This window comes from Patiria miniata, unplaced genomic scaffold, assembly GCF_015706575.1.
Source record: "Patiria miniata isolate m_02_andy unplaced genomic scaffold, ASM1570657v1 HiC_scaffold_3, whole genome shotgun sequence".
Lineage (NCBI taxonomy): Eukaryota > Metazoa > Echinodermata > Asteroidea > Valvatida > Asterinidae > Patiria > Patiria miniata.
Window position 1 is genome coordinate 42,204,154 of NW_024037069.1, and position 27,026 is coordinate 42,231,179.

General features: G+C 41.0%; 1 protein-coding gene across 1 annotated transcript in view; it reads left to right on the plus strand.

The window, feature by feature from the left end:
• The window catches only part of LOC119737346 (fibrillin-2-like), a 106,310-nt gene that overhangs the window by 39,085 nt on the left and 40,199 nt on the right, over positions 1-27,026 (plus strand). The window contains exons 23-28 of the mRNA XM_038211637.1: positions 21,716-21,829; positions 22,761-22,874; positions 24,065-24,178; positions 24,886-24,999; positions 26,069-26,179; positions 26,760-26,873. Coding sequence (XP_038067565.1) covers positions 21,716-21,829; positions 22,761-22,874; positions 24,065-24,178; positions 24,886-24,999; positions 26,069-26,179; positions 26,760-26,873 — 681 coding nt within the window. The remainder of the gene's footprint in view (positions 1-21,715; positions 21,830-22,760; positions 22,875-24,064; positions 24,179-24,885; positions 25,000-26,068; positions 26,180-26,759; positions 26,874-27,026) is intronic.

Sequence of the window (27,026 nt, forward strand, 5' to 3'; positions counted from 1 at the left end):
GTAAAGTTTTCCGTTCCCTACAAATCACTCCTCCTCTCTGGTCTAACCCTAACCAAAACAAATAAAAGTTAACCCTAACCGATCTTTCCCCCCTCAAGGATTTTTTCCTCCCCACTGGCAAAAAGCGAAAAGCCAGGGATAGGTGGTCGCAACAGAACGAGGTTCTCTCCGAGTTTCACCGGCTGAAAAAAAAAATCGAGCCGCGCATGTGCCCAACACGTGCAGTGTCGTAAGTAGTGACCGGACGCATGACCCAGAGGTCGGCCCGAGGCCAAAAGGTCATGGGTTCGCTGGCTGGTGACTTTTCATTTTTGAAAATTTACCGGCTGGGTTCGTCAAACACACACATACACATTGCATGTTTTTCATGGTGCCATGGGTTGGGTATGACTAACAATTCTATTTTTTCTCTTTTTTACTTGTCTCTCTTTCCTTCTCCTTGGAAATTTTTTTTTCTTTCCTTTTTTTTTTCTCCCCTTTTCTCTTCCAACCCCACCCCTAAACCCTTACATTCGCAGAGTTAGGGCGTAAGTTTATAAATTAGGCATAGATGTAGGGACCAACCACAATTCATCCGTAAAAAAAAACATTCAGATTTGCCTGTAAATCGCCTCCAAAAAGTCAGGAATGAGACAAACTATTTCTTTCTCCAAACATGACGTGAAAGTCAAAATACCTGCAAGCTTTGCAGTTCCAAATTTCGATTAAGTTCGTAAGCCGAACCAGCCTGTTTGATCCAGTAAAACATAGGGTATTCCTGACTTCGTGGATGCACGCACTACGGAAAAACCAGTGGAACTCTCTGGTGACCTTTAACCTCTTGTGCAAGCTAGTGGCATTGGTAAAAAAAAAAAAAACGTTGTCCGAAAATCTCACGAAATTCCCAATTTTTGGTGGAGAAAAATGTGTGTATGGAATCTTTTCGCTAGTAAATAGTTTGAATAACAACAAAACGACAACGATTGCTGGCCACATTGCAGCGCAAGAGAACGGAGGATCATATCGGAGGCACGCTCTGCCGTGTTTTCCCGCGAAGTGCGTTTTACGGGAAATGTGAAATTGGTTTGACAACCAATTTCACATTTCCCTCTCCGCTTGTGTTCCCCTTTTGCCAGATGTGGACGAGTGCGCCAGCAGTCCGTGCCAAAATAACGGTCGGTGCACAGATCGCGTCAACAGCTTCACGTGCACCTGCTTGGCAGGTTATGAAGGGGACCGGTGCCAGATAAGTGAGTGGTCTTAATTTTTTTTTTTTAATTCATTTAAAGGGAATATACAACATTTGCAAACATTGGAAACCAAAACTACCACATTTTTACGAAATAGCTTAATAGGATGTTGGTAAATGACAGTCTGAAGCATCCTGTAAAATTATGGCACCTGGTGTGAAGTCATTTTCAAGAAAAGTGGGTTTTTTTTGTATAAATTTCCAACGGTGGTCAGCCGACCCCCGTTGGAAAAACCTAACTATTTTTCAAATACTGCTCCAAATTTACCATTTTTTTTTTCAGTCCAAATTTTGTTTGCTATTGGTTACATGTTCATGAACGGGTGCAGGCCAGTTAGACTGGTTTCCTTACCTTACAATTTTCCGGCATCTATAAATTGATTCATATCATCTTTAGTGGAATCAGGGAACCAGACTACTTGAACATTTTTGTTTTTCTTGGTTTTTCCTGCATTTTCGAACACAAAACTTCAAACTTGTCAGTGTAGCAATATTTGATCTATTATCCTAACCCCTCAATAGTTCATTTCTGAAAATTACAGCAAAAGCCAATGATGTACATTCCCTTTAATCATAAAACTGTTTTAATTAGTTGTAAATTTTAGCCACTTTATTTGTATGTACTGGGTGTCCCCCAAAAAATGTTCCTCTGGAGGGTGTTTCAGAATTCTCTTGATTTATGAAAATTCTCAAATTCAACTATAGAATTGATGAACCCAAACGATTTTCTTTCTTGTTTAAAGATTTTGTTGGATTTGATTCAGTGGTTTTGAAACAAAGGCCATTGATGTAACACTATTCCTTTTTGCTTCATTCCAAGTTTGACAACATGCATTGAGAGTGTACACAATGTACTTCTCTGCAAGTGATTTATTTTAACAACATAGCGGTTTCGTTTAGCAACATAGCAATCGTTTTCCTTCTGTTTAGTTTAGTAATTTTATCAAAAAGCCAGTTTAAGCTAAACGTTAAACTTGGAATGGTGCAAAATAGTACTGTGTTACATAACAGCCTTTATTTGGAAAACCGGTAAACCAAATCCGATGGAAATTCTACAGAAAATAGAACAATACATATTCTTCACAATAATCCAGTTCGGTATTCCAACTGCGCATGTGCGCATCGAGATTTGACAATTTTTCTTTCGGATAAAAATGTCATCGTATGCGTGCAAAGCATAGGGGGTACCAGCAGAATTGAAGAGATCATCGTGTTTTGAATTACAGCATTTTGCAACAAAACTTTGAACAGCGAAAAGTTTGAGGTGTCTTGTGTGTCAAAATTTTGTGGGAACGAAAGTTCCATCTCTTTTCGATTGCACGAAAAATTGCACAGAATGCAGATTTGGTTACCACGTCGTCTCCCATAGCCTTGTGTGCATTTATCTGCCGCGGTTAATCCGAAATTTAAAAAAATGGTCGAATCTTGCTGTGCACCAGACTATTTTGGAATACCGAACTTGCTGATTATGTAAGAACAAGTAGAAATAACATCTCATTTTTTTCGAATTCTGCTACAACCCTGAGAGGGACTTTTTTGGGGGGGACACCCTGTATATATTATCTTTATTTTCTTGCTGGTGCCTGTAAAACTGAATGTCAGTTGTGACCTAGACTGGTTGTAAGCTGATGAAGAGAGCCGGGCAGTGCTATCATATAGGATTACTTTGTATTACACCAATGAATGATGGGCCCAACTCTGGCCCATTGTGTGGACCAGATGCATGAAAAGACTTCCGGTGAACAGCCATTCTAAAATCAACTGAACAGAATTTTCTGCGCTCTGACTTAGACTGGTCTTGCAACAGCTTTACTAGACGTACTTAAACTTCTGCATTTTCATTTCAAATATGACACACAAAAAGTATCCAAACACGACCGTCGTAATTACTTCAAGTTTGGCCAATATTCACCCTTTCTGTTTCTCTTTCTCAGATATCAATGAATGCATGAGCGGACCGTGCCGCAATGGCGGGGTCTGCGTCGATGGCATCAACCGGTATGAATGCAACTGCCCCAACGATTACACTGGTGTTCACTGTGAAACCGGTAAGTCAGGCAAACTAGGAGCTTTCCACTTTCTCTTCACGGCTACGCAACGCTTTGAGATGCAATCTTTTGCAATTCGGGGGCGATTCACAATGCAGTGCGCCACCAAGAGTTTGCCATGGAGAGTCCATTTTTCAGGTTTACGGTCGATAAAACATGGTCCATTTGAATGAGTATCAGTCGACAACTTGAGCTAATATGTTATAGATTGGAGCATAGTGTCTGCCGCCTTGCCAAAAAAAAAAACATATTGATGAGAAGAAAAGGACAGGGTAAACAGATCCTCGAATCATACGCTTACGAAACTAAGTGACCGGAAAGACTCGCAATTTCAAATAGCCCGCGCTGCGAATTTGTCGACCATCTCCCACAATACACTGGGAAAAATGAACTCTCCGTGGCAAATTCTTGGTGGCGCACTGCATTGTGAATCGCCCGAATTGGTGCTGAAGTTCGTACCCAATGCTGTTTTTTTTTAAGATTGCGTAGGCTTGTAGCATTGCCTAAGTGCATTTTTTAAGTTAAAAAAGTTGGAGTGTAATAGAAGTGTATAAGTGGTGTCCTGTAGGAACAAGACAAGTTGGCAAAAAAAGGCACTTTTCACGTTTGTCACTAAAATCATTGTGCTGGCACAAATGAAACAGTCTTTTGCTAAAGTCACAGGAGCTTTTAAAACCTACTTGCTCTTAACCCCAACTGTGCCTCAAAAATGTTACCGACAGTTATAATTTGGCATGTAATATTTGTCGCCCTCATCTGATAGATGGGTCGTCGATAAGGTGTCATTGAATTATTCGTCCCAATCCATGTACCACCAAAAAAAACAGAAGTTCCACTCCATGGTAAATCAAAGTTCCATTGCAATTTCAAAACTACAATCAATCAGATGACGAAGATTCCTTCAGGCGTTGTATAAAACAAATCATGAGTGTTACACATTCGTGCAATGGAAAGAATGGTGTCATTCAGTGACAGATGGAATGTGCCATTCTACTCGGCTTTGTCTCGTGGAATGGACATTTTATCTGTCACCTCATGAAATTATTCTTACGTCACGGTAATGGCTTGTCAGATAAGTCGTTTACAGTCTGTGACAGCCTGCTGTGATATGCCTGACTTCAGAAGCTAGCATTTCTAAAAATTGCACCGTTTTTGTTCCTCTTCCCCTGTGCAGATCTGAATACCTGCCGGAGCAATCCCTGTCTGAATGGCGGTCGCTGCGACAACCAGGGTCCCGACTACATCTGCCAATGTACCGCGGCATACACAGGACGAAACTGTCAATATGGTAGCTCCCAACACCTGTTTATTGGTGTGGGGTATTGGTAGACTGCCCAGAGTATCATTCAGTATATTATTTCAACATATGATTAGGAACATAGTTCGGTGCTATGCACACAGTTTCAAAGCATTGAGTTCTAGATCACATTTCAAAACGACACATGCCAAAGACACGTCTTGCTGCAAATTTTCAAATGTTGTGCACATGTTAACCATCAACAAACATGCCCCTCAATTACATGGGTCATACTTGTTGTTTCTTTTTTGTGATTATTCAGCAAATGGCCGCGGTAGCCCACGAAAGTCTTTCGACCTATTTACAGTGGGGTTCCTTGGTAGAAGATGTGGAAGGAAGTTACAGTTTTAGTGGTGGGAGGCAAACCCCAGAATGATATTCTAGGGAAAACCCTAAAAAAAAACGGAAGCAGACAGGGACTGAAAATCCAATCCACATATTGGCCCAGGCGGGATTTGAACCCGGGTCACAGCGGTGCAAGGCAAGGAAAGTACCGTCACGCCAACCTGACTCCCCTTTAGCGTTCGAGAGGAAAACCCCGGAATAATATCCTAGGGAAAACCCACAGATTCAGGCAGGGACTGAAAACCCAATCCACATACTGGCCCAGGTGAGATTCGAACTTGGGTCACAGCGGTGCAAGGCGAGGAAAGTACCGTCACGCCAACCTGACTCCCCTTTAGCGTTCGAGAGGAAAACCCCGGAATAATATCCTAGGGAAAACCCACAGATTCAGGCAGGGACTGAAAATCCAATCCACATACTGGCCCAGGCGAGATTCGAACCTGGGTCACAGCGGTGGAAGGCGAGGAAAGTACCGCTACGCCAACCTGACTCCCCTTTTGCATTCAAATTTGTGACAACTCAGAACAATGCTGGAGAGTTCAAATTGACACATGAAATGAAAAAACTGAAATGAAAAAAACCCTGCATTGTGTTACTGCAGAAATAACAACCAAACTCTGACTTTTTCTGTGTAAAGTCCAGTTGTGAAGCATGGTAATACGATTGTGTGTTCTTTTGCCTGTTCAGGAGGAAAACCCTGGATTGATATCCCAGGGAAAACCCACGGAATCAGGTAGGGACTGAAAACCCAATCCACATATTGACCCAGGTGAGATTCGACCCTGGGTCACAGCGGTGGAAGGCAAGGAAAGTACCGCTACGCCAACCTGACTCCCCTTTTGCATTCAAATTTGTGACAACTCAGAACAGTGCTGGAGAGTTCAAATTGACACATGAAATGAAAAAACTGAAATGAAAAAAACCCTGCATTGTGTTACTGCAGAAATAACAACCAAACTCTGACTTTTTCTGTGTAAAGTCCAGTTGTGAAGCATGGTAATACGATTGTGTGTTCTTTTGTCCAGAAATCAACTTCTGCTCCAGCCTGCCGTGTCAGAACGGCGGAACCTGTGAAGACTCGCTGACTGGCTACACGTGTAGCTGTCGTGTCGGCTTCACTGGACTCAACTGTGAAACACGTAAATTACTAAACATTATAAGTTATCCCGCGAGCGCGAGTGGAACACGGAATAATGTAGTGCGTCTGTGTTCCACATACCACGAGGCCGAAGGCCGAGTGGTATGTGGGACATGGACGCACTACATTTTCCGTGTTCGACGAGCGCGAGCGTGATAACAGATTTATCTTCAAGCAAACTTGACGCCCAGTACAGTTGGAACGAGTACGCTTTAAACGGACATTCAGCTGTTCAGCGTATGCAGCTGGAATGTTGCTCGCATCTTGGAACAGCGGAATACGCGGAGTGCGGTATGGACCGAGGCCGTGCTTACATGGTTATATGTAGCACGGCTTGTTGCCACGGATCCACCAATCAGGATCGAGGATTCAAGTTTACTTGAAGATAATTGTGATTATCTGTTTTGCCTGGACCTGGGTAGGGCCAGCCTACTTTTATCTGACTGACTTTGTGACCAAGGGTAAATGTTGAGATTTTTTAGGTCCAAGTCTGCTAGGCAAGCATTGTACTAAAGCTTTTCTGTGATCTATAGAGGTTATTCCCTGTAGTTCACAGATTTAATTTTAATGGTTTGTTCTAAAAAGGTGGGCAGGGGTACAAGAGTGGCTCTGTAGATCTGTGGTCAAATTGGGCTCACTATGCCTCATACATATTCATGAGCAAGAGCCAAATTCTTTCTGGTCCAATCACCTTATCATGTCTGCCACTAGTGCGCACGCGAGAATTCATGCACAGGCTAAATACACATGTGCCGTTCACTCTAGCATGGGTTACCCATGGATAGAATAGTCGACTACACACATGCTTTACTAAGCAATTGTGGAACTGTCACACAGGGTTAGTGCGCACCTGCGAACATTGCCCTAGCTAGATGAGAAGATGGAAAGACACGCACAGCAACATTTTGCCCAGCGAACTGATGCGTAACTCCACCCAGTTTCTGTGTGAACATGTATTCTTCGCTTCGGGCACTAGTATGTCAGTTCCCAATACTGTGGGGAGCTAACATCGACTACCCACCCTTAAACCGTGTAATATTTGTATAATATTCAATGGGGCAAGCAGGTGTAAGCTCGAAGCTGGCTGCAAGGTGGTTGTATATTGTGGTTGGATACTCTGCAATCGCTGAAATCTCTTAACTTGCCAGCAAAGGGCAGAATTCAAAATGTTGTAGAACCTACATCCTCTGAATGACGATAAAATTTTGTTGTTGTTACGGAATATCATTTCTTCATGTTTTTGCCCATATTTTTCAGTGACTTTCTGTGACATAGCCGGCATGTGGTACAATGATCAGGGAGACGTGGTCACGCTCAGCCAGACTGGCTCCGGTATGCTCCTGGGAGAGTTCAAGACCAACTTGGAGAGGCTGATGGGATACATGGGTAGGTAGCGATAGCCACCAATAGAGGGCGCACTCACTGTTCATTTTTATTATTTTTTAAATTCAACATTCATTTCTGTTCAATTCCAACACTTTATTCACAAAGGAAACATCTTTCATTGAAAACAAGTAAGGAGCACACGGAAATGACAATAACATCAGAGCTTCTGAACCTCAGACCCTACTTTAACCAATTCACATATTTGCAAGAACGGAATGAGGCTCAGGATTACTTTTCACTCGACCTCAAGCCAGGCGGGTTGAAGCCATCACCCTCGGGCAGCATACTCATATTTCCAGCCTCGCTCACTGCGTGTTTATCTGTCATCCATTCCAAATACCTCAACATAGCGCGGACTGGTTAACGGTTGTCCCCTTTCTAGTTTAAGTAAAAGCTGCATCTAGGGAGGCTCTTGAAAAGCCAGTTTGGGCCAAGTTCGGGCAAGGACCATTAGTCGACTAGTGGTTGATTTGTGACGTACCTTACGCCTGCGCACCAAGAGCAACGTGCGAACGTCTCTAGTCAAACGCTGGTCAAAATGTCATCGCAAAACTTCTGGATCCTGGCTCTCTGCTAGCGTTATGAATGCGCGCGGCTATTGGTTACCAGCGAAGCAACCAACCCCAGTAGGCTGGTTCCAAATAGTCGACTAGCGTAGTCAACCACCGTCGACTAGACAGAGTTCGGGCAAACGTTAGTTAACCATTGGTCAACTATAGTCCTTGCGCGAACTTGGCCCAGGTTGATGGCTACACAAAAATGAAGGGATCTCCAAAAATAAAAAAAAAATAAAAAGAGACTAGAAAGTTGAAGTTGAAGAGTTTGTTTTCAAAATGTGATGTATCTACATGTATTTGAAAAAAAGTGAAATATTTGCAGTTTTATGAAACTTTAAAGAAAAAAACAATATATAAGGTGTTTCTAAACTTTTAGCTGTTTATAAACTTAAATTGTATTTAACAATATAACAGCTGTCCAAACTAACTTTGGGCAGCCAGGAGATAGCGGGATTCTCAAAGGCAACAAAACGGCGTGTCTCGCGTTTTGGAAAGTTATTGTGCTTGGCCTGAGACAAATTAACATCAGTCTTGTCTTTTTTTTTCTCTTTTATTTTGTTCTATGTGGCTCTCCGTACAGCTCCCACTGTCCTGGTAGGCTATGCCACCCGTGATGTCACCTTCCCGGCCTTCGGCTTCACCGTGGTCCGCAACAACGGTCAGATGGCCAGCAGCTGGACCGGCCAGTGCCAGTGGTGTGGCGGGACCGAGGTCCTATTGACCTCCTGGATCCAGTCCAACCAGGTCAACACCTGCGGTCTGATGAGGGACTCCAGCGAGTAAGTGACCCATGGGGTAGAGGGTGGTGGTGGGGGAGGGATAGGGAGACTGGTCAGTGGTGTGGCCGGACCGAGGTCCTACTGACCTCCTGGATCCAGTCCAACCAGGTCAACACCTGCGGTCTGATGAGGGACTCCAGCGAGTAAGTGACCCATGGGGTAGAGGGTAGGGGTGGGGGAAGGATAGGGTGACCGGTCAGTTATGTGGCGGGACCGAGGTCCTACTGACCCCCTGGATCCAGTCCAACCAGGTCAACACCTGCGGTCTGATGAGGGACTCCAGCGAGTAAGTGACCCATGGGGTAGGGGGTGGGGAAGGATAGGGGGACCGGTCAGTTATGTGGCCAGAACGAGGTCCTATTGACCTGGATCCAGTCCAACCAGGTCAACACTTGCTGTCTAAAGAGGGATTCCAGCGAGTAAGTGACCGATGGGGTTGGGGGGCTGGGGAGGGTAGGAGGATGGGGGAGGGGGACTGGTCAATGGCGTGGCGGGACCGAGGTCCTACACTGACCTTCTGGATCCAGTCCATGGTCTGACGAGGGATTCCAGCAAGTAAGTGACTGATGGGGTTGGGGGCTGAGTTGGTTGGGGGTTCGGGTTGAGGGAGGGGTCGGTAGTAGAATCGGTGTCTGTTGTCGGATCCGGGGGCTGGGCCAATTTCATGAGATCCATGGTCAATTGTGTGGAACACTTCAAAATCAAATCGAAAAATCACGGCAAAATACAATTTCTCTGGAACTTTGTTGCGTGTACGTAAACTCAAGATTTATGAGCGGGAATGTTTAGTGCTTGACCAAAATTAAAGCGCGCCACGCGCAGTAAGGGGACATCAACAATACTCTGTATGACTGATTCTATGCTCGGTGAGCCAGCGAAGAGTACGTGACTGCTGAAATGAGGGCTGGGGTGGGCTGAAAGGGGATTTGGTGGTGGGTATATTTGGGGATGGTGTAAAATTTGTTTAAACTTAAATTTGGTTGCACCGCGCCTTTTTCATTGCGGCGAACGTGTATACAATTTTGTATGCATGTTTGCTGGTACGGAAAAGGCGCCGTGCAACCTGTTTGCCAGTATGGAAAAAAACGCGACGAATTGTTAAGTTCGTTAGTCTGTGTGGGCGGAAGATTTCCATAAAGTTAGTGAATGTGGTGTGTCATGTGGTCTTTTCTGGGGTATATGGTGACAGTTAGGGACCTTGTGTCAGAGTCTGTGTGGGCCTACTGCAAGAAAAATCCCTGGCGAGGACTTTGTAAAATTTAGCGTCAAGTGAGAAAGCAGGAGGGTAAACTTGTTTATATTTTTAAGGGTGTGTGTCAATGGCATGTGTAAGGGGGGGGGGGGGGGGCATGGGGCTCCTACTGAAGCCCAGTATCCCTCACCCCTTTTTCCCCCTGCCGAGAATTTTGAGGATTGCAAAGATGGGCTTGTCATTGTAAGAATTGCATTGAATTCACCGCTTCAGAAAATGAGGCTGCCTATTAAAAAGTACCCCCTTGCGAATAGGACCCCACTCGTGTGTGTCTGTGTGATGTGTAAATCTGCTGGTTCACCGATAAGGAAATTTCTTTAGGGGTGTGGGTGTGTCTCAGCCGGGTGCATCAAAGGAGTACCTCAGGGTGTTGTAATTCAAGCCATGTGGTTCTTAAAACACCATGAACGCCTATTTGTTGAGTCGCGGCAACTTTTCGCATTGCCAGTTTATAAGATTTGAACTCTCGGACGGCTTTAATTTCAACAGCTTTTTTGTTGCGAAAAACATCAAACTCGCTTCCCATTCGCATGAGGTATAGACCAGCCTTTATATAATCTTCTTGTTTTGAAATCTTTGTAATTGGTTATTGTGAAACCAAGTGTCCAGTATGTGCATTAGGAATTTTTGTATTGTCTGGTTGTCACTGTTTGTTCTATGTGTTGTTGTGGTACCACAGGAAAATTCTACCAATTTCTGGAATGGGGATAAAGAATACATTTTGAGAAAGCCTAGAGATTCTCTGTCCTCTCCAATTTGTTCATGATAGTTAAAACAACCAATGATCACATAATAATAAGGATAGTGTTAAACCACATTTTAGAATGCATTTATTTGGCTTTACAACCTCAACAAAATTACGATAAAAACAAACAAAAAATTAGGGGAAATGAGTTGAAACATAAATAAGCAAATGTGTTTGAAGAGTTTGACTATATTTTGGTCTCTTGAAGCTAGTGATCTAATTTACACTTGTTTAAAAGACCAAAAAAATACAGAGCAGTCTTTTTTTTCTTAATATTGTGTAATTTGAAGCTTATGACTTGGAATAAAGTGATTTAAGAAAATAATCACTAAATCATTATTCTTATAACACGTAAGTTATGGGCCTCGGCAAAGCTATCAATCGCCTACTCTCCGCTTTCTCTCTTTCATCCCAGGATGGGCCAGGATCGCTGGACTCGCTTCGAGCAGAGCGTTGCCCCCTGCCAACTGTAGGCGGGGCCACTCCCCTAGGTAGGGCGACGTTAACATTCTGCTGGACATTTAACCACGAGTCTTTCACCAATAACGCTTCCGAGACATTCAGTTCTGAATATAGAAAAAATGAACTCCTTGTCAAGATATCAAGAACTCTATCAACTTTTTTTATCATAACCCCTGGCTCAAACATTACTTCCAAACATGGAAGATACGTATACATCTTCTTGGAGATATCACTGAATGGTCAAAGAACAGTAGATTAGCAGTGATCACTTTTTGTGCTGTAAAATATTTATCTTCGCAGCCATTTTGTTTTATTTTAAATCAGGCAGTCAATGTTTGTTCCCATTTTCTGAATGTATATACATTTTTGCACCATTTGGCATTTTTTGGAAGTTAAAAGTTATCCAAATTTCGTAGCATAAAAACAACAGAATAATTTCCAAGTGATCAATACATCAATGGATTGCTAGAATTTCATATTTTCTATTTTATTGTCATTGCTAAAATTTTAAATATCAGCAGTTATATATTAAAGGTGACGGCTAGTTAGTGAGTTAATTTCTGTAGCTTAGTATGCATTTTACCAATAAGTCAGTTTTAACGGGGAAAAATGCATTTTGTTTTTTATTCTTGCGTAGTTCTAGACATACTTTTTTATATATATATATTTGAGGTAACATGAGCTAAATACTTTTGTACTTGATTTAAGCAAACATTCAGATTAAACATTAATGGGCCAAAATCACAAATTTCAGTGTTTTCAGGCAAAAGCTCTTTTGATGAAGTACAATATCTAGGGTTCTAAACCATCCCACCGAAAATTTATCATGCATCGTAATTTTATGCAATAATTTTCGTTAAGCCGAACGTATGTGCTGATGCTGAAAAGTTGCATGCAAAGTAAGGCAATATTAACTCTGAGACTGCACTTGCAACTGGCAACCCCCCCCCCCCTAAAAAATATCAATAATTTTGAGCACAATGAATGAAAATCAAGTCAAATGAAGCAGATTTTGTTTATCCTTTTTATTCAGTAGATCTCCTTTTGTTTATTCTGTTTTTGTTGCATCTTTAAATTCCATATTATGTCTATTTTGCAATCTTAGGCATCGAAGTTCCCTCAGAAAGTTCAGTCGTTTTATTGGGGTTTTTTCTCCTTCATTCTTTCAAAGACAAATTTCTGCTCGTTGTTGAGCATAAAGTTAGAGGTTTAAGCTTAACATTTAGTTGCTCGATAATTATGGTGTATTTACATAATCTGCGATGCAGGCTATTTGTTGTTTCGTTGGCAATAAATATCCTTTTAGTCAGTGGTGGTTCTACGTCTCCCCTGTTCTTGCAATCAAGACTTTTCATTTTCTGTCCAAAAATCTCCTTTTTAAGAAAAACAATATATTCTTGAGCGTAAGAATAACCCCAAGTGTTAAACATCTTAGAAAAAATCGTCGTAATTTCAAATATATGGATTTTTTTTTAAGACTTGAAAAGCCAAAATTTGTAGATGTTACCTTGGTGAAATAAGTAAGACTTAAAAACAACAAAAGAATATCAAGTTTGAGGTGGAACTCCTTGGATTGTCTCTGGAGATGTGATGTGGAGCAGAAGGAAGTTTTTGGAAGAGGAATGACAACTGTCCATGAGTTGGAAAACGTCTCCGTCCTCTGTTGTAAGTTACCTCCTCTTCATTGATTTGACTTTACTCACCTCTGTTAGCAGGTGAAACTTCTTTTTTTGTAAGGATTTGAAGGTAAAGCTATGCTTTTGGGGGTTTTGTTTCTGGTTGGGTTTTTTTTTTTTTTTTTTTGCTATTCAAATTATTTTGGGGTTTTACTCATCCATAGTTGGATTTTTTCATTTAATTTGTTTTGCATACAGTGTTCCCTAGCTAAATGTTTTTGGGGTTTTTTTTAGTTTCATTATTTGCTTGTATTCTTTTCTATTTTTTTAAAAGATGGCTATGATGTTGGGGGGGGGGTAATTTTTTACCAGTCTTGGAACTTTAAACAGCACATTTAATTATCTTTTTATATTTTTTTGGAGAGGGCAATCGGTCACTTTCCCGAAAAAAAAAATTTGCCTCATTTTGGGTTTTGGAAAAAAAATCAGTTTTTCATCTGTTTGAAACAAAATTCATCCACCAATTTGGAATGCTTCAATTTTTTTTGTTACTGGCTGTGCGGACCATTTAAGGGCTTTCAAATGATGTTTCAATGGAAAATGTTGTTCTTGCAACAAAATCCATACATACTGATGAAAGCCCGGTCAAATTACCGTTTCCAACTTGAAGAACGACAAAAACAACCAAAGAATAATTGTTGGCTAACCAAAAAAAAAAGAATGAACATTATAACTGAAAGAAGTCTAGAACTACTCTTCAATAGTTAGAGTAGTACAGCACTGATATTTGTTCCTGTGTGGTGAGCTGTCTGCCCATGTAAATCTGCAGTGGAGATTTCTCGATTGATGATGTGCCTCACAATGTCCAAGGAATATGAAAGTTGAGGTAAGAAGATATTCTGATTGCAAATAATATATTGTTGTTTAGTTAGTGTGCGTTTAATACAGTAGCAGTATTTTAAGTAGTTGTAAACTGTATGTACGTATGATCATTATGTGTGTATCTTTCCTAATGTGCAAATGATGACGAGAATTTTGCTTCAGCTGGAATTAGGAAAAGTTATTTTGAGTTACGAAACAGTTATTCTAATAATAAAATAAAAAGACCTCAAACACGAACCTGTCATAATTGTCTAAAAAAATGTTTAAAAATTATCTTGGCAAAGTACATTCAGGGAAAACGTAAGGATAGAATTTTTAGCAAGCACTTGAAACTTTAAACATACCGAGTATTACATTCCTTAATTTCAATCTTTAAAAAAATTCTAGCAAGGAATTTAATAAAGTACATTGTAATAATGTAGTACATTGTAATTAATATGACTTGAATATATTTCTGTTTTTCATTTCATCCCGATCTCCTTTTTCTTCAACCCTCTGTCCTTCTTCACTTGTTCATATCGCCTGTCTGCCATTTCCCTCTTTTACTTTCAAACTGTCCGTTTCCCTATTCTTTGCAATTCCCTTATTCTTCCCTATTATCTCAAACTTTATTCCTTACAAGTACTCTCAATTCTCTTCCTATTTTGTCCTTTATCTCACTTTTCCTGTTTCTCATTCAGTTTACCTTCTGTTCTTTTCCTCCTTTTCTGTACTTTCCTTATTTCTCGTCGTGTTCCTTTATTCCTTCTTTCTTTACTTCTTTCTTTACTTTATCTGTCTCATCTAGGCTTTTCCCTTCATAATGTTCTTTCGTCTTTAAGGCCCACTAATTGTACATGCTATGTTACAATCGATTTACCAGACTTGTCTTAAATAGCATTCCTGACTAAAAAACATTAATAGAAAAATTACTGTTTGCTTGTAGATGCAGCTTGATACTTTATCTCTATTTACTTATTTATTTATTTTTTTACTATTCTTAAGTATTTTTCCTCCGCGTTCTACTCAGAACTTTCCAACTCTTTCAAATTACTAAACTAGTGTAACAAGAGCTTGAAATAAGTATGGCTTATATTTACCCAACTTTAAACTGTCTTAGTATGCTGCATTGTCACATTCCAAAACATTTGAATATTGTGTCTGCGCTATTAGAAATTATGTAAACTACCCTATCAACCGAACATTACTAATAACGAGAATATTCAAATTTGGAATTTAAAAAGCAGTAAGTGCAAAAAGAATTACAGTCGTGCGTCTATAGTATCTCAGCTTTATCTCTGTAATGCTATGTAGCTTAAGGTTGTAGTGCTTATACAAAAAACTTATTAAAGCATAATTATCTTTCAACCTTCGGCTTCTAATATTAACCAGATAATTTAATTTATTTTTACGTGAGAACAGGACATTTGTAACCAAGTTTAATTTATGTCTCTGCCAGTTTCATTTGTTGCTCCAACGTTTTGTCAGTGGCGACCGCTTGCTCTTAAGACGTTAAAAAATGTTTGAAACATCGGATCTTCAAAGATCTAGATCTATTCTAACGATGTTCCAACAATCCCTGTCAGTAACAAATTAATGAGAGAACTAAGCCTTGTAGCAATATTAATTGAACTGAATGGAATGACTTGGATATGAAGTCAGATCCCCACCTTTTAAGCCCTCGCTCCTACCGCCACAAAAACAGTTGCCTGACCTTTCTGAACCAAACATCAAGTTGCTTAAAAATACAGTCCTCAAAAAATGTGTTTTTGTAATTTGACTGTAGTTAATCACAAGTCTGTTCTATGCTTTAAATCTTCTTAACAGTGCATGAAAGTAAATACTGTATTGTTGACGTTCGCAGATACTAACGAGTGCAGCAGCGCACCTTGTCTGAATGGCGGACGGTGTTCCGATGGAATCAACTCCTATACATGCGCGTGTGTGCCTGGCTTTGTGGGAGGCAACTGCGGAGTCGGTAAGACTGAGAAGATTCCTTGTTTTCTTGTTTTTCTCTTCTGTGGTGGTGTTGTTAAGATTGTGTAAATTGTGAACGTCCGATGGAATTCGTTTCCAGAAAAGGTGGATACAGGCTTGAGATCTTTCAGAATTTTGTCTGAATTCAGACAGTTTGAATCTGAGAGAAAGACGACAGTATAGAAAGAAATGCATCTTTCAGAACTTTCATCCAATTTTCAGATTTTTTTAAATTGACAGTGTCATCCCTGTGGATAAAAGGTTGCTTGCATGGTATGAATTGGCATCCCAGTTGTCTGTCAACTGTAAACTTTTGATGGAGACCTTTGGACCATTGTTAAGGCATCATGATGCCGATGTCCTTGAGCAGGAAGCTTTACCTCAATGACTTCTCCCTACACAGAAGGAAATGAGTACTTGATAGGACTAAGATATTGAATGTAAAATAACACCCCAACAAAAAAGAACCGAATGCAGTTCAACACAGTAGAGGCGTGTTTGACAGAAAATTAGTTTATATTTCATAAATGCTTATTGCTCTGATTTTTTGTATTACTCCTAAACAAGTGTTGTGGTAATTTTGTGTTTACAGACGTGGATGAGTGTGGAAGCGACCCATGCTTGAGTGGAGGCTCCTGCACCGACTTGGTCAATGGGTTCTCCTGCATGTGTGCCCCTGGTTTCGCCGGCTCTCAGTGTCAACAAAGTGAGTATTCATGTTCTCGTTACATTCGCTTTATTTTGAGGATTTTTCAATTGGTACAACCACATCTAAGTTTGAGACTGATTGCCAGAGTTGTAACAAGTCACTGATTTTTGTGACTCGAGTCGAGTCGAGTCGAGTCATTTTAAAGAAGTGAGTCGAGTCGAGTCATTAGTTCAAAAGGTCGAGTCGAGTCGAGTCGAGTCAAATATTTAGCTCTAGTCAATTCGTGTTGCGAATATTTGAACACTATACCAAAATTTATAAAAGGAGGCCATAAGTTTAGCCAACGTTCGAATCCAAGAGCTTTATAAGAAATCGCCCAAACCAATGATGAAACAGCGAATTAGAAAATGTGTTTAAAAATCTGGTTCCTGGATAGTATTTTGTGCGTTCTAGAACCATGAGGTGGGAGTCTGTGACACGTTGTATATTTGTACATGACTGCTATTCGCAAAGTAAAGTGAGCTTAAATTTTGCACCGTAAGTCATTGCAAATACTTTTCGCAAAGTTGTGCTTTTATTTTTGGGACTCGAGTCTTATTAGCCTTCGCTCGAGTCAAGTCGAGTCTTCTGATGAGGGACTCGAGTCGAGTCGAGTCATTTGCTCGCAGTGACTTGAGTCGAGTCGAGTCATTTACCCTTAGGGACTCGAGTCGAGTCGAGTCACCAAAAATTGTGACTCGAGTCGAGTCATTGACTCGAGTCATTACAACTCTGTTGATTGCCAACTTTTCCGACCTTGATTTCTGGCCAGATATCAACGAGTGCAACAGCAGGCCGTGTCGTAATGGCGGAGGGTGCACGGATGGTATCAACTCATTTACCTGTCAGTGCTTGCCTGGGTGGGATGGTCCTGTCTGCTCTATAAGTGAGTATTTATCCACCTTTGTCTTTTGTCTGTTTGCCCACTTGGAAAGAATATTGTATCCAGACGCCACTTCTTGTGCTATGTGCAAAGTCTTTGGAGAGTCGAGTTCATTTTTAAAGCATTTTTCTAACAAAATTGGAAATGTTTCTCGGTCCAACATTCAAGTCTTTTCAACATTTTTGCAATGACTGACTATTATTGAGATAATATATGATGCAAAAAGTGGCGTCAGGATGCAACATTCTTTCCATCTACTTTCCTCGTTTTCCCTTTTTTCCCGCCATCTCCCAACGGCCGTTATTCCTTCTTCTTTTTTTTGTATTAACTGTAAGTGTTTAAATTGTCAATGCTTTTCTCCTCCGTCGCCTCCCTCTCCCCACCCCCCACCCCCCACCCCCACCCCCCAGCTTTCTGTAAACCCGAGGTATAATAATGTCACGCTTTGTTTACATGTGCGTTTTCCTATGGAGCTACAATCCCGGCCAAAACGGTTGGGACACTTTCTGAGCCTGCCACGGTCACCCACTCCCCCGCTCCCCCGGTCAATGTTGTTCTCTCCAGCTGACGAAGCACACACCGCGCAATGAGAGACAACATTGAACGGGGGCCGGGGGTTGGGAGCCCAGCGAGATTTGGCCAGGATTGTAGGTGGCTCTCGTCTTCACCTGGCTCCCATAATAAAAAAACACAATTTAATCAAAGCATGACATCATTTTGTCTAGGGTCTTTTCTGTCTTGTACCAAACTTTTGTCTTATATTTGTCATTGTCGTTGTTTGCGTCGGTGTTTAGCAGTAGTAACTGTGAAGCAGGAAGATAGCCTTGTGGTTTTTGGTAGTTGTAGAACGTGGTGGTTTTGGAGCTGAGTACGCTGCTGCTAGCTATTGTTGAAAAATACGATGAAGGTGGTGATAATATAAGAAATTAGCATCCATGTCATGTTGTTCCTTGATGATGGGGAAGGCAATGATGGTGTTGGTGGTAATAGCGTTAATGGTGATGACCGTGCTTGTCTTGAACAAGATCATCATGGTGGCATCAGTGACAATCATTACGGTGGCATTTATAACAGTGATGACCGTGATGACAGTTAAGACAGTGACACAAGGGATTAGGACCATTTCTACTGGTGCTTATACAGCACCTTATGCCAAAGGTCTCTAAGCACTTCATAATTACTACCCCTGTTCATCAGGCCATGATGAGACCAGTTTTTGCAGCAGCTCAAGATCAGCGCATTCTGGTCTCTACCCTCACAGGTACCCATTTATACTCCTGGGTGGAGAGAGCCAATCATAGTAAAGTGTCTTGCCCAAGAACACAAGCACCATGTTCCCAGTCAGGATTTGAACCCACGTGTCATGGCACGTGAGTCAAACACCGTAACCCCTGGACAACAGCGCTCCACAATGACTATGTTACTGGCAGTGATTACAACATATTGAGTTTTCGAAGCATGATGACAATCAGAGCAATTGACAATGACAATAATGACAGTGATGATGCTTGATGACAGTGATGTCGATTCAAAAGACTATTCTAAAAGGACAGTTGAACACAGGTGCCGGTTGCAATACTAGCATGGTGCTTTTTCTTTCTAGTGATATTTCAAGTACTGGTGATGGGGGTAATGGCAGCGTAACATACCTCTGGTGGCCAGGTGGTTGTTTTCTCAATGTTTCTGCGAGTTTCTGTTTCTTCCTTTTCACTCACAATCAGACTTGTAATCAAGTCCATCACAAGTCATCCAGTCAACTCACAAGCTATGTAAATGAACGGTGACAAAAGAAATTCCTTTGTCGTTGTTCATCTCTTGTGACTTCTGACCTGACATGTGTGTGATTGACCTGATTACAACTCTGGTCACAATCATAGAGTTATATCAGGCCAAAAAAAAAAAAATTGTCAGTCTCTGGTCAGATCAAAGTTCCGGAATTGATACGACGATGCATTTTTTGGGTTTTTTTTTTTCAAGCTTGGATTGTACAGACAAGGTGGGTACTATTTTGCTTTTTTGTGTCCTCATATTCCTTAGTGTCCTTCATCATTTGCCTTGGTGCTCTCCATCATTTGGAGTCGAGCCACCCACGAAAATTTGAGGCGGTGCGGCAATAGAGGGTGCTGTTGTAGCTACCGGGAACAATTTGAAAATAGAACTGACGTGCATGATCAAAATCAACGTGCGCGCTGTCCTGAGACCGACTATTTGGGGGGGGGGGCCTTAAATTACTAGAGCGCTAACTCATTCTTACGCCCGCCCGGAGATACTGTGAAGCCGTCCTGCGTGCTGACATTTTGAAATCAACTTTCAATTGTGCGTGTTTGTAGAACATGAAATTAGGTGGAATTAATTTTGACAGTGTACTCTAAATGCAATGAGCAGAAACAACATATGCTAACAATTTGATGGTGCGTTTCGGTTTCGGGCGTATCAGCTTCGATAACACCTGTATAGAATGCGAACGCAGATATGCAAATAGCCGTACAAAAGCCTTAACAATTTTTGAGTTTTCCATAGATTTGTGCACAAATATGGATGCGCCCAGCAGGCATCACTTTGTACATGAGTCAGCGCTCTAGTAATTTAATATAGCTCTATGGCCGAAATACAGTCAATACGTTAGTATAAATACAAACAGCAGAACCACCATAGTGATACGGAGTGCAGAAACTGCTAAATCTCATCAATTTAGCCTCCATTTTCTTCACTTACTTGTCAAATTTCACCTTGCATTCCTTCAATTTCCGTCCATGCTTTGAAGGAAACTCTATCTCCAGGTAAGATTTAACACCTCTTTTAATAGTTATTTTTTCTCTAAACTTGTAAAAGTAATTGTTCTCCACCCTTACTGCAAGTTAGTCTTTATTTTAAACCTTGGAACCAGAATTTCGTCTTCCTAGTACAGTGCAGTACAGAACAGTGTAAATTCTCAATGCAATGAATAACTTCTGATTTGCTAGAATTAAGGTTTCTTTCTGTAAATACAAGCAATGTGTAAGCTTTCCATCAGAAAGTAATGAAAATGGCCGGTGTTAATTCAATACGACTGATTTAGTTTGAAGAATTAGTATTTACTTATGAGATGATACTTAGGACTTTAAAACCATGTATTATGTTTATGTGTTAAATCCATTTTCCAAGCTGGCCTAGGTTTTAATACCTAGGCCAGCTTGGAAAATCTTTAAAAAAAATCAGTATTGTATATTTCGTTAAATCTAGATTAGGCTCGACAAGTGAGTGAGAAACAAAAATTCCACCAAGATATTTTTGAATTCATGAATTATTTTTTATAAAGCTCTCTTTAATTTTTGTAATATTAATTGTATGAAAAGTTACTCAATATACTTCCAGCCCTCTTTCTCCTAACTTCTCCTGTTATTTCTTCTTTTCTTCCCAAACCTGCACTCTCATTCCATTACTCATACACTTCATATATACTAACTGTTACCACAGTGACCAAGGGCGTAAATCCCGGGGGAGGGGGTGGGGCATGGGGAGAATATATCCCCCACTTTTTGACCAGGGGGATGGGCCATTGGTTCACCCCCCCCCCCCCCACATTTTTGTGGTGAGAAACCAACAAATGCCAGGTGTTTAGGTTATTTACTAACTTTCCAACAACTCAAATGTATTAAATAGCACTGAAAAACGTAGAACGAATAGCACAAAAGCTTCACCCCATCTTCACCCCATCAAACCTGCCCCATCTTGATGTATTGTAAGGGCACCAGCTTGCAAAAGGTGTACAATGGTATCATAAACAGCGTCCCTTAGTGCCATGTGGTATCCAGCCCACCTCCCCCCCCCCCCCCTTCAAATTTTCACGACCAGGCAATTTCAGGATATTGGTTATCCCCCATCCCCCCCCCCCCTTGCGGGCATGGATTTACGCCACTGACTGACTACTGTTTTACATGTGTCAACCAAGACTGTGACATTACCATCATCTGGCTATTATTGCGCTCTAACTTTTTTTCTTCACAAAAAAAACATGATTTACATTCTTTTGAACTTTGCCAGAGTAAAATGTGAGAAAGTGCTTGTTTAATCTTTAGTATAATCTTTTATGAAACCACTTGAATTTTTTCACAGCTGCTTTCATTTTCCGACTTCTCAATTATAATTTCATCATATTGTCGAAGATTTCCACCACAATGAAAAAAACTCCCATTGTACATCGCATCATAACACTATCGCCTTCATCACCATCATTGTCATTAAATGTATATTGTTTTCGCTCATTTTAATTTGAACATTGGCAAAAATGTTTGAGCACATGTGATTTTTTTATGTGACAAATCATCCTCTTTCATTTTGGAAGAAAATGGCAACACATGTAAGTACTGTTGTAATGATGTGCAACTTTTTCTTCTGTGAATCTGTTTATTCAACTGAGCATCATTTAGCTCCCCAATTAATGACATCTTAATGTCTGTTTCACTTCTTGTAGATATTAACGAGTGCTCCAGCTCCCCGTGTCGTAATGGCGGAGCTTGTGGAGATTTGATCAATGGTTACACGTGTACATGTGTGCCAGGATTTGATGGAACCAACTGCGAAAATAGTAAGGAAACTAATGCCTCTCTGTCAGATTTGTTATTGAATTAAACACAAGTGAAATTTGAATTAATTTGAAGTCATTTATGAGACTACAGTGGGACGTCGCTATACCAAACACCGCAATACCGAGCATTCATTGTCCTTGGCTCCCGATTTTTGTGTAAAACGTACCAAACATTGTTGTTGCAAAAGGGGAAAGCCACCCATTGCTGTAGGTAGTAAGCTCAAAAAGTGTGCAATTACTTAATTCAATAGTCGGCACGTGTTCAAAGTCATCTTTCAGTAACTACTGGTACCAGGGCGTGCAGGGTGAATTTCTGAAGGGCGCTATTTATTGATAAGTGAGTACCGGAGCACCAGCAGCTTAAAATTGCTATACCGAACGATTGCTATTACGAACAATTTTTGTGGATCCCGCGATGTTCATTATAGCGGCGTACCACTGTAATCAGAAGTAACAGGGGGTGATCAACGACGGGGAATAGCTTGAACATGATTAGAGACTGGATGTCTTGCGATTGACTTGAGTTTGTAACCGTACTTTTGTGGTCTGCACAATCTTCCCAAGCATGCAGTAAAGCTCTTTCTTCATGATTATGTTGTCCTTGGAGATCTCAGGATTTCAAACAAAAAGACGTGATGTGACAACCTTTCTTAGTTAGTATCAAGAAAGTTTTTGAACACACTTCTTTAAATATGTATTCAACTAGTCTACAATGCATGCTGACGATGTGCTTTTGAATCTCAAATTCAAGCACATGAAAAGAAACCTAGTTATGTAATATAAAATATTTAAATAAAAAAAACCAAAATATATTGCCCAAAACCATGAGGCAACAATAGGTTAAATAACTTTGGTTTGGCACACTTGGCCAGGATACATGATCTACAGTGTACTGTTTTTTTTAATTTGTCTGAAACCTGATTCTTTGCAGACATTAACGAGTGTGGCAGCAACCCTTGTCAAAATGGCGGCGTTTGCACCGACCTCATCAACGGTTATACCTGTGCCTGCGTCCCTGGATTCACTGGCCTCACGTGCAGTATCGGTACGTAGTCAATGATTGGTTTATGGGGGTTATCATTTGGGGCCTAATTAACCTACCGGGTATCGCGGTAGAATCGCGTTAGGATCGCGTCAACGCAGCTTGTGAAATATTGTCCAATTACATGATATACAAATGGATGCAAAACGCGCAAAATCTGAGACAAACAAAACTTAGTATACAAAAATTCCGTAGGGTTGTCTAAGGGGCGTGGCTAACTCGCAAAAGGCGATAGGTCAATTTCGCAGAGCTTCCAAGCACACAATAGGCTTTATTCGTGTGTCGGCCGTATTCAATTAAAAGCGAGGTAAAATCTTCATTTTTTTGAGCTTGGGAATAGAAATGAAAGCAGTGACATAAAGTTCATTACAAATTAATAACAGCCTGCTCTGATAAATAATTTCAAATTTGTGATTAAACATACCCTAATGTTTTAAGCCACATTTGAAAAAAAAAATGGAAGGTGAGGCTTGGAACACACTCCAATCATAAAATAGTCTGGCACCCTCCCATTCAACAGTTTACAATTTAGGAAATGCATTCAGGGAACACGATCTAAAATGGCTTCCTTGTGAAGAAGGTCGATACTGCTCAGCAAATTTAAGTGCTAAGCAAAAATAAGCTGGGTACCAGTCACAAGCTGTATAGATTGGATGACGTTTTGGCTGGTACCAGTTTGTGCTTAGCAATTTTTTCCGTACTTAGCAGGTTTCTGTGTTAAGCAGCCTCACGAAATTGTTCCTTGGCTTAAAAAATATGACGAGACCAACTTTTGGGATTCAAATTCCTTCCTTATCTCATCAATTTTCAATAATAGATATAAGGGGTCAGGATTTTTCCTATTTCAGATTTTTAGGAGAATTGTTCCTGATTTCAGGACTTTTGTCAGAATCTTTCTCTGATTTGAGAATTTTTAAAGAAACCGGTTTAAAATCTGGAATTCCTGAGGTTTCACCGTGAAGATGTTTTTACCTATAAAACTTTATGTAGATCAAAAGAAATTGGTAAATTTATGCAGAACATTACCATAAACCCTCCATTGCTCTGAGGACCTCGGTGACTCCCATACCCGTTGACGATTTATTTGTGGATTATTTTGTTTCCCCTACCCCACCCTTGTCACAGTTGCTGAAGTTTAATCATTGAGGCAGGCTCATGACATTTCTCATTTTCTATTTTCTGCAACTTTACAGACATCAACGAGTGCAACAGTAACCCATGCATGAACGGCGGCGAGTGTCTGGACCTGGTCAATCTCTACAGGTGTCGGTGCGTGGCGGGGTATAGAGGAGATCGCTGTGAAATCAGTGAGTTTGGCTCTCTCGTTCGCTCTCTCTTGGTCAAACGTGTAGATTCATGGCGAGGAAAAATGTGTGTGAAAGTCTGACAAGCATGTGTGATTCATACTGGTCTTGGTTTCAGACTTGATGTGGTTTTTGTTCCTCATATAATCAGCCAGTCCGGTATTCTAAAATAGTCTGGTGCACAGCAAGATTTTTTTTTTTTCAGAATAATCGCGGCAGATAAATGCACACAAGGCTATTGGGGACGTGGTACCAAATCTGCATTCGGTGCAATTGTTCGTGCAGTCAAAAAGAGATGGAAATTTCGTTTGCACATAAGTTTTGACGCACCAGACACCTAAAAACACTTCGCTGTCCAAAGGTTTTTTGCAAAATGTTATGCTTCAGAACACAGTGATCTCTTCAATTCTGCTGGTACCCCGCTATGCTTTTGCATGCATGTGAAATTTTTATCCCAAAAGAAAAATCGGCAAATCTTGATGTGCACATGCGCAGTAAGTGTTTAATTAGCCGCAGTCAACAAGACAAATTAATTCTTCAGGATTTTTTGGTCAGGATTTTTCCTGGTTTCAGGATTTTTTTTGTCAGGATGGACTTGTCCTGATTTGGGGATTTTTAACTTAGAAACCCTTTGGAAATGTTTTAAATTTGAGAAAAGTTGTAAATATGCAGGATTTCAATTAAAGATAGCTTTTTTACTTCCCTGCCAGATATCGATGAGTGTGCCAGCCTGCCTTGCTTCAACGGTGGTACCTGTGTTGACGGTGTGAACACCTATACCTGCACATGTTCAGAAGGCTACATGGGAACACGATGCGAAATAAGTAAGTTCTGTCTTCGATGTTTTTTTTAATTAGACCTAATGTGTTGCTAACTTTCATGTGTAGTATTGAAAGTTGCTCAACTCAAATCTGCAGAGCATGCAGTGTGTTTATATCAACTTGGGTAAAAGAAAGTCCTTGTTTTAATTAATCTTTCTATTTTTTTGTAACATTTGTGACTCAATCCAACAAAATGATTTACAAGTTGCGAGGGCAAGTTTACTTAGTCGTAGGCCTTTAAATAGAGTCTTTCACAATGAAAATAACTAGGAACAGTCAACTTTGTAAATAATCGCGTAATATCTGTATATTACGTTATCAAACTGAGTGATATTATAGTTCTATTGAATGTTTATGAGTGCAATGGTAAGGCGAGCCATCAGATAACAGACCGTTCGGGTACCGGGTCCGGTATGCTAATTTCTTTCACCCCAATCGGTACGAGGCCAAAAGCCACCCGGTTACTGAAGCGTGACGCCCCAATCGGTCCAAACTGGTGACTCAGGGTTTCACAATAGGCAACATCAATTGAAGTCTTCTTTGAAGCGCACAGTCATTGTTGGCTACTGGAGGATTAGCGCGTCGATAATTGGTTCCTTTGTGATGAGCCAGAGCCATGGTGCAGAAGCCTGGTGGAGTTAATCCAGGCCGATCGGTTCCATGCAAGGTCCCAATCCCTTCAACATACTGGGCGGGCTCAACCCCGAACGGTCTGGGGAGGGATTCTAATTTGAGGGCTCGCCTAAGAACAATTTCATTCCAGAGCCACCAATAGTGAGACCGTGCCATGGAACTTCTATTTACCGTAGAATATAACTTCTATTTCTGTAGTGCGGCCGTGCCGTGGGTTGCGACGAATAATTCAGTGACATGTGATCAACGACCAACCACTCAGATGACGGGGATTCATTCAGGCGTTGTATAAATCTAAACGACGAACCTAGTATACTCTTTCTATTGCATGTGAAAAACTATAGAGTAAAAATTGGCTCCTAATTGTCACATTTACAAAATGTGATTTAAGAATTTCATTCAATTTACATCAGAATGGATCGTATTTTCCCCTTTTCAGATGTCGATGAGTGTGCCAGCGGTCCCTGCGTCAATGGCGTCTGTAACGACAGAGTCAACAGCTATGAGTGCGCCTGCTTCCCAGGATTCTCAGGCATCAACTGTGAAATCAGTGAGTGGCTGAATAATAATAATCAAAATCTCACTGTAAGATGTGTCCGGAGCATCAACGGTCCGTCGTCATGGTCCAGAGCATCAAATTCAGAATCTGCGGGTTATTCTGCAGGTTGTGGGTTCGAGTCCAGCCTGGGGTTGTGGTGCGTGTGTCCTTGGGCAAGGCACTTTGTCACAAGTGAACTTGCACCTCATTGTCAAGTCCAGCAATTTTCTCCACTTTGCCTGTGTTTTTTTTTTTCTTCTTGTTTGTTAAGAGTAGTGTTAATTTCAAGACTCTTTAGTACTAGCAAGTGTGTAAAATACTGGTGAAAGTTAAAATACCAATAAAATTACATCTCGCTGAGGTAAAATTCTGATTTAAATCATTAGTTGCACTACCTGTTGCTATATCAGAATCGAACCAGCCAGCCAACACCGGCAAGCTCGGTGGTCGAGTGGTAAGACGTCTGCACTAGTAAAGCAGGAGGTCGTGGGTTCGAGTCCTACCCGAGCGAGCCTATATGATTTCTTTCTTGCAAGCTTTGACAGTACTGAGTACACAGTGCTTATTGTGACATTGTTTTGTCTGGTTGCAGATGACAATGAATGCAACAGTTCCCCTTGTCAGAACGGCGGTGTATGTAACGACGGAGACAACGGCTACACTTGCACCTGCGTAGCAGGCTTCGCAGGGGTTCATTGTGAAATTAGTGAGTATTTGAGGATCAGGAATTCCAAAAATGGGCCTATTTTCTCGCTCTCCCCCTCCCTCTCCCAACCCCCCTCCCTCCCGCCTCCCCCAACCCCCCAGTTGTTAAAAATCCCTCTACCATCCGCCTTCCCCCCCCCCCTTCATGCCCCCA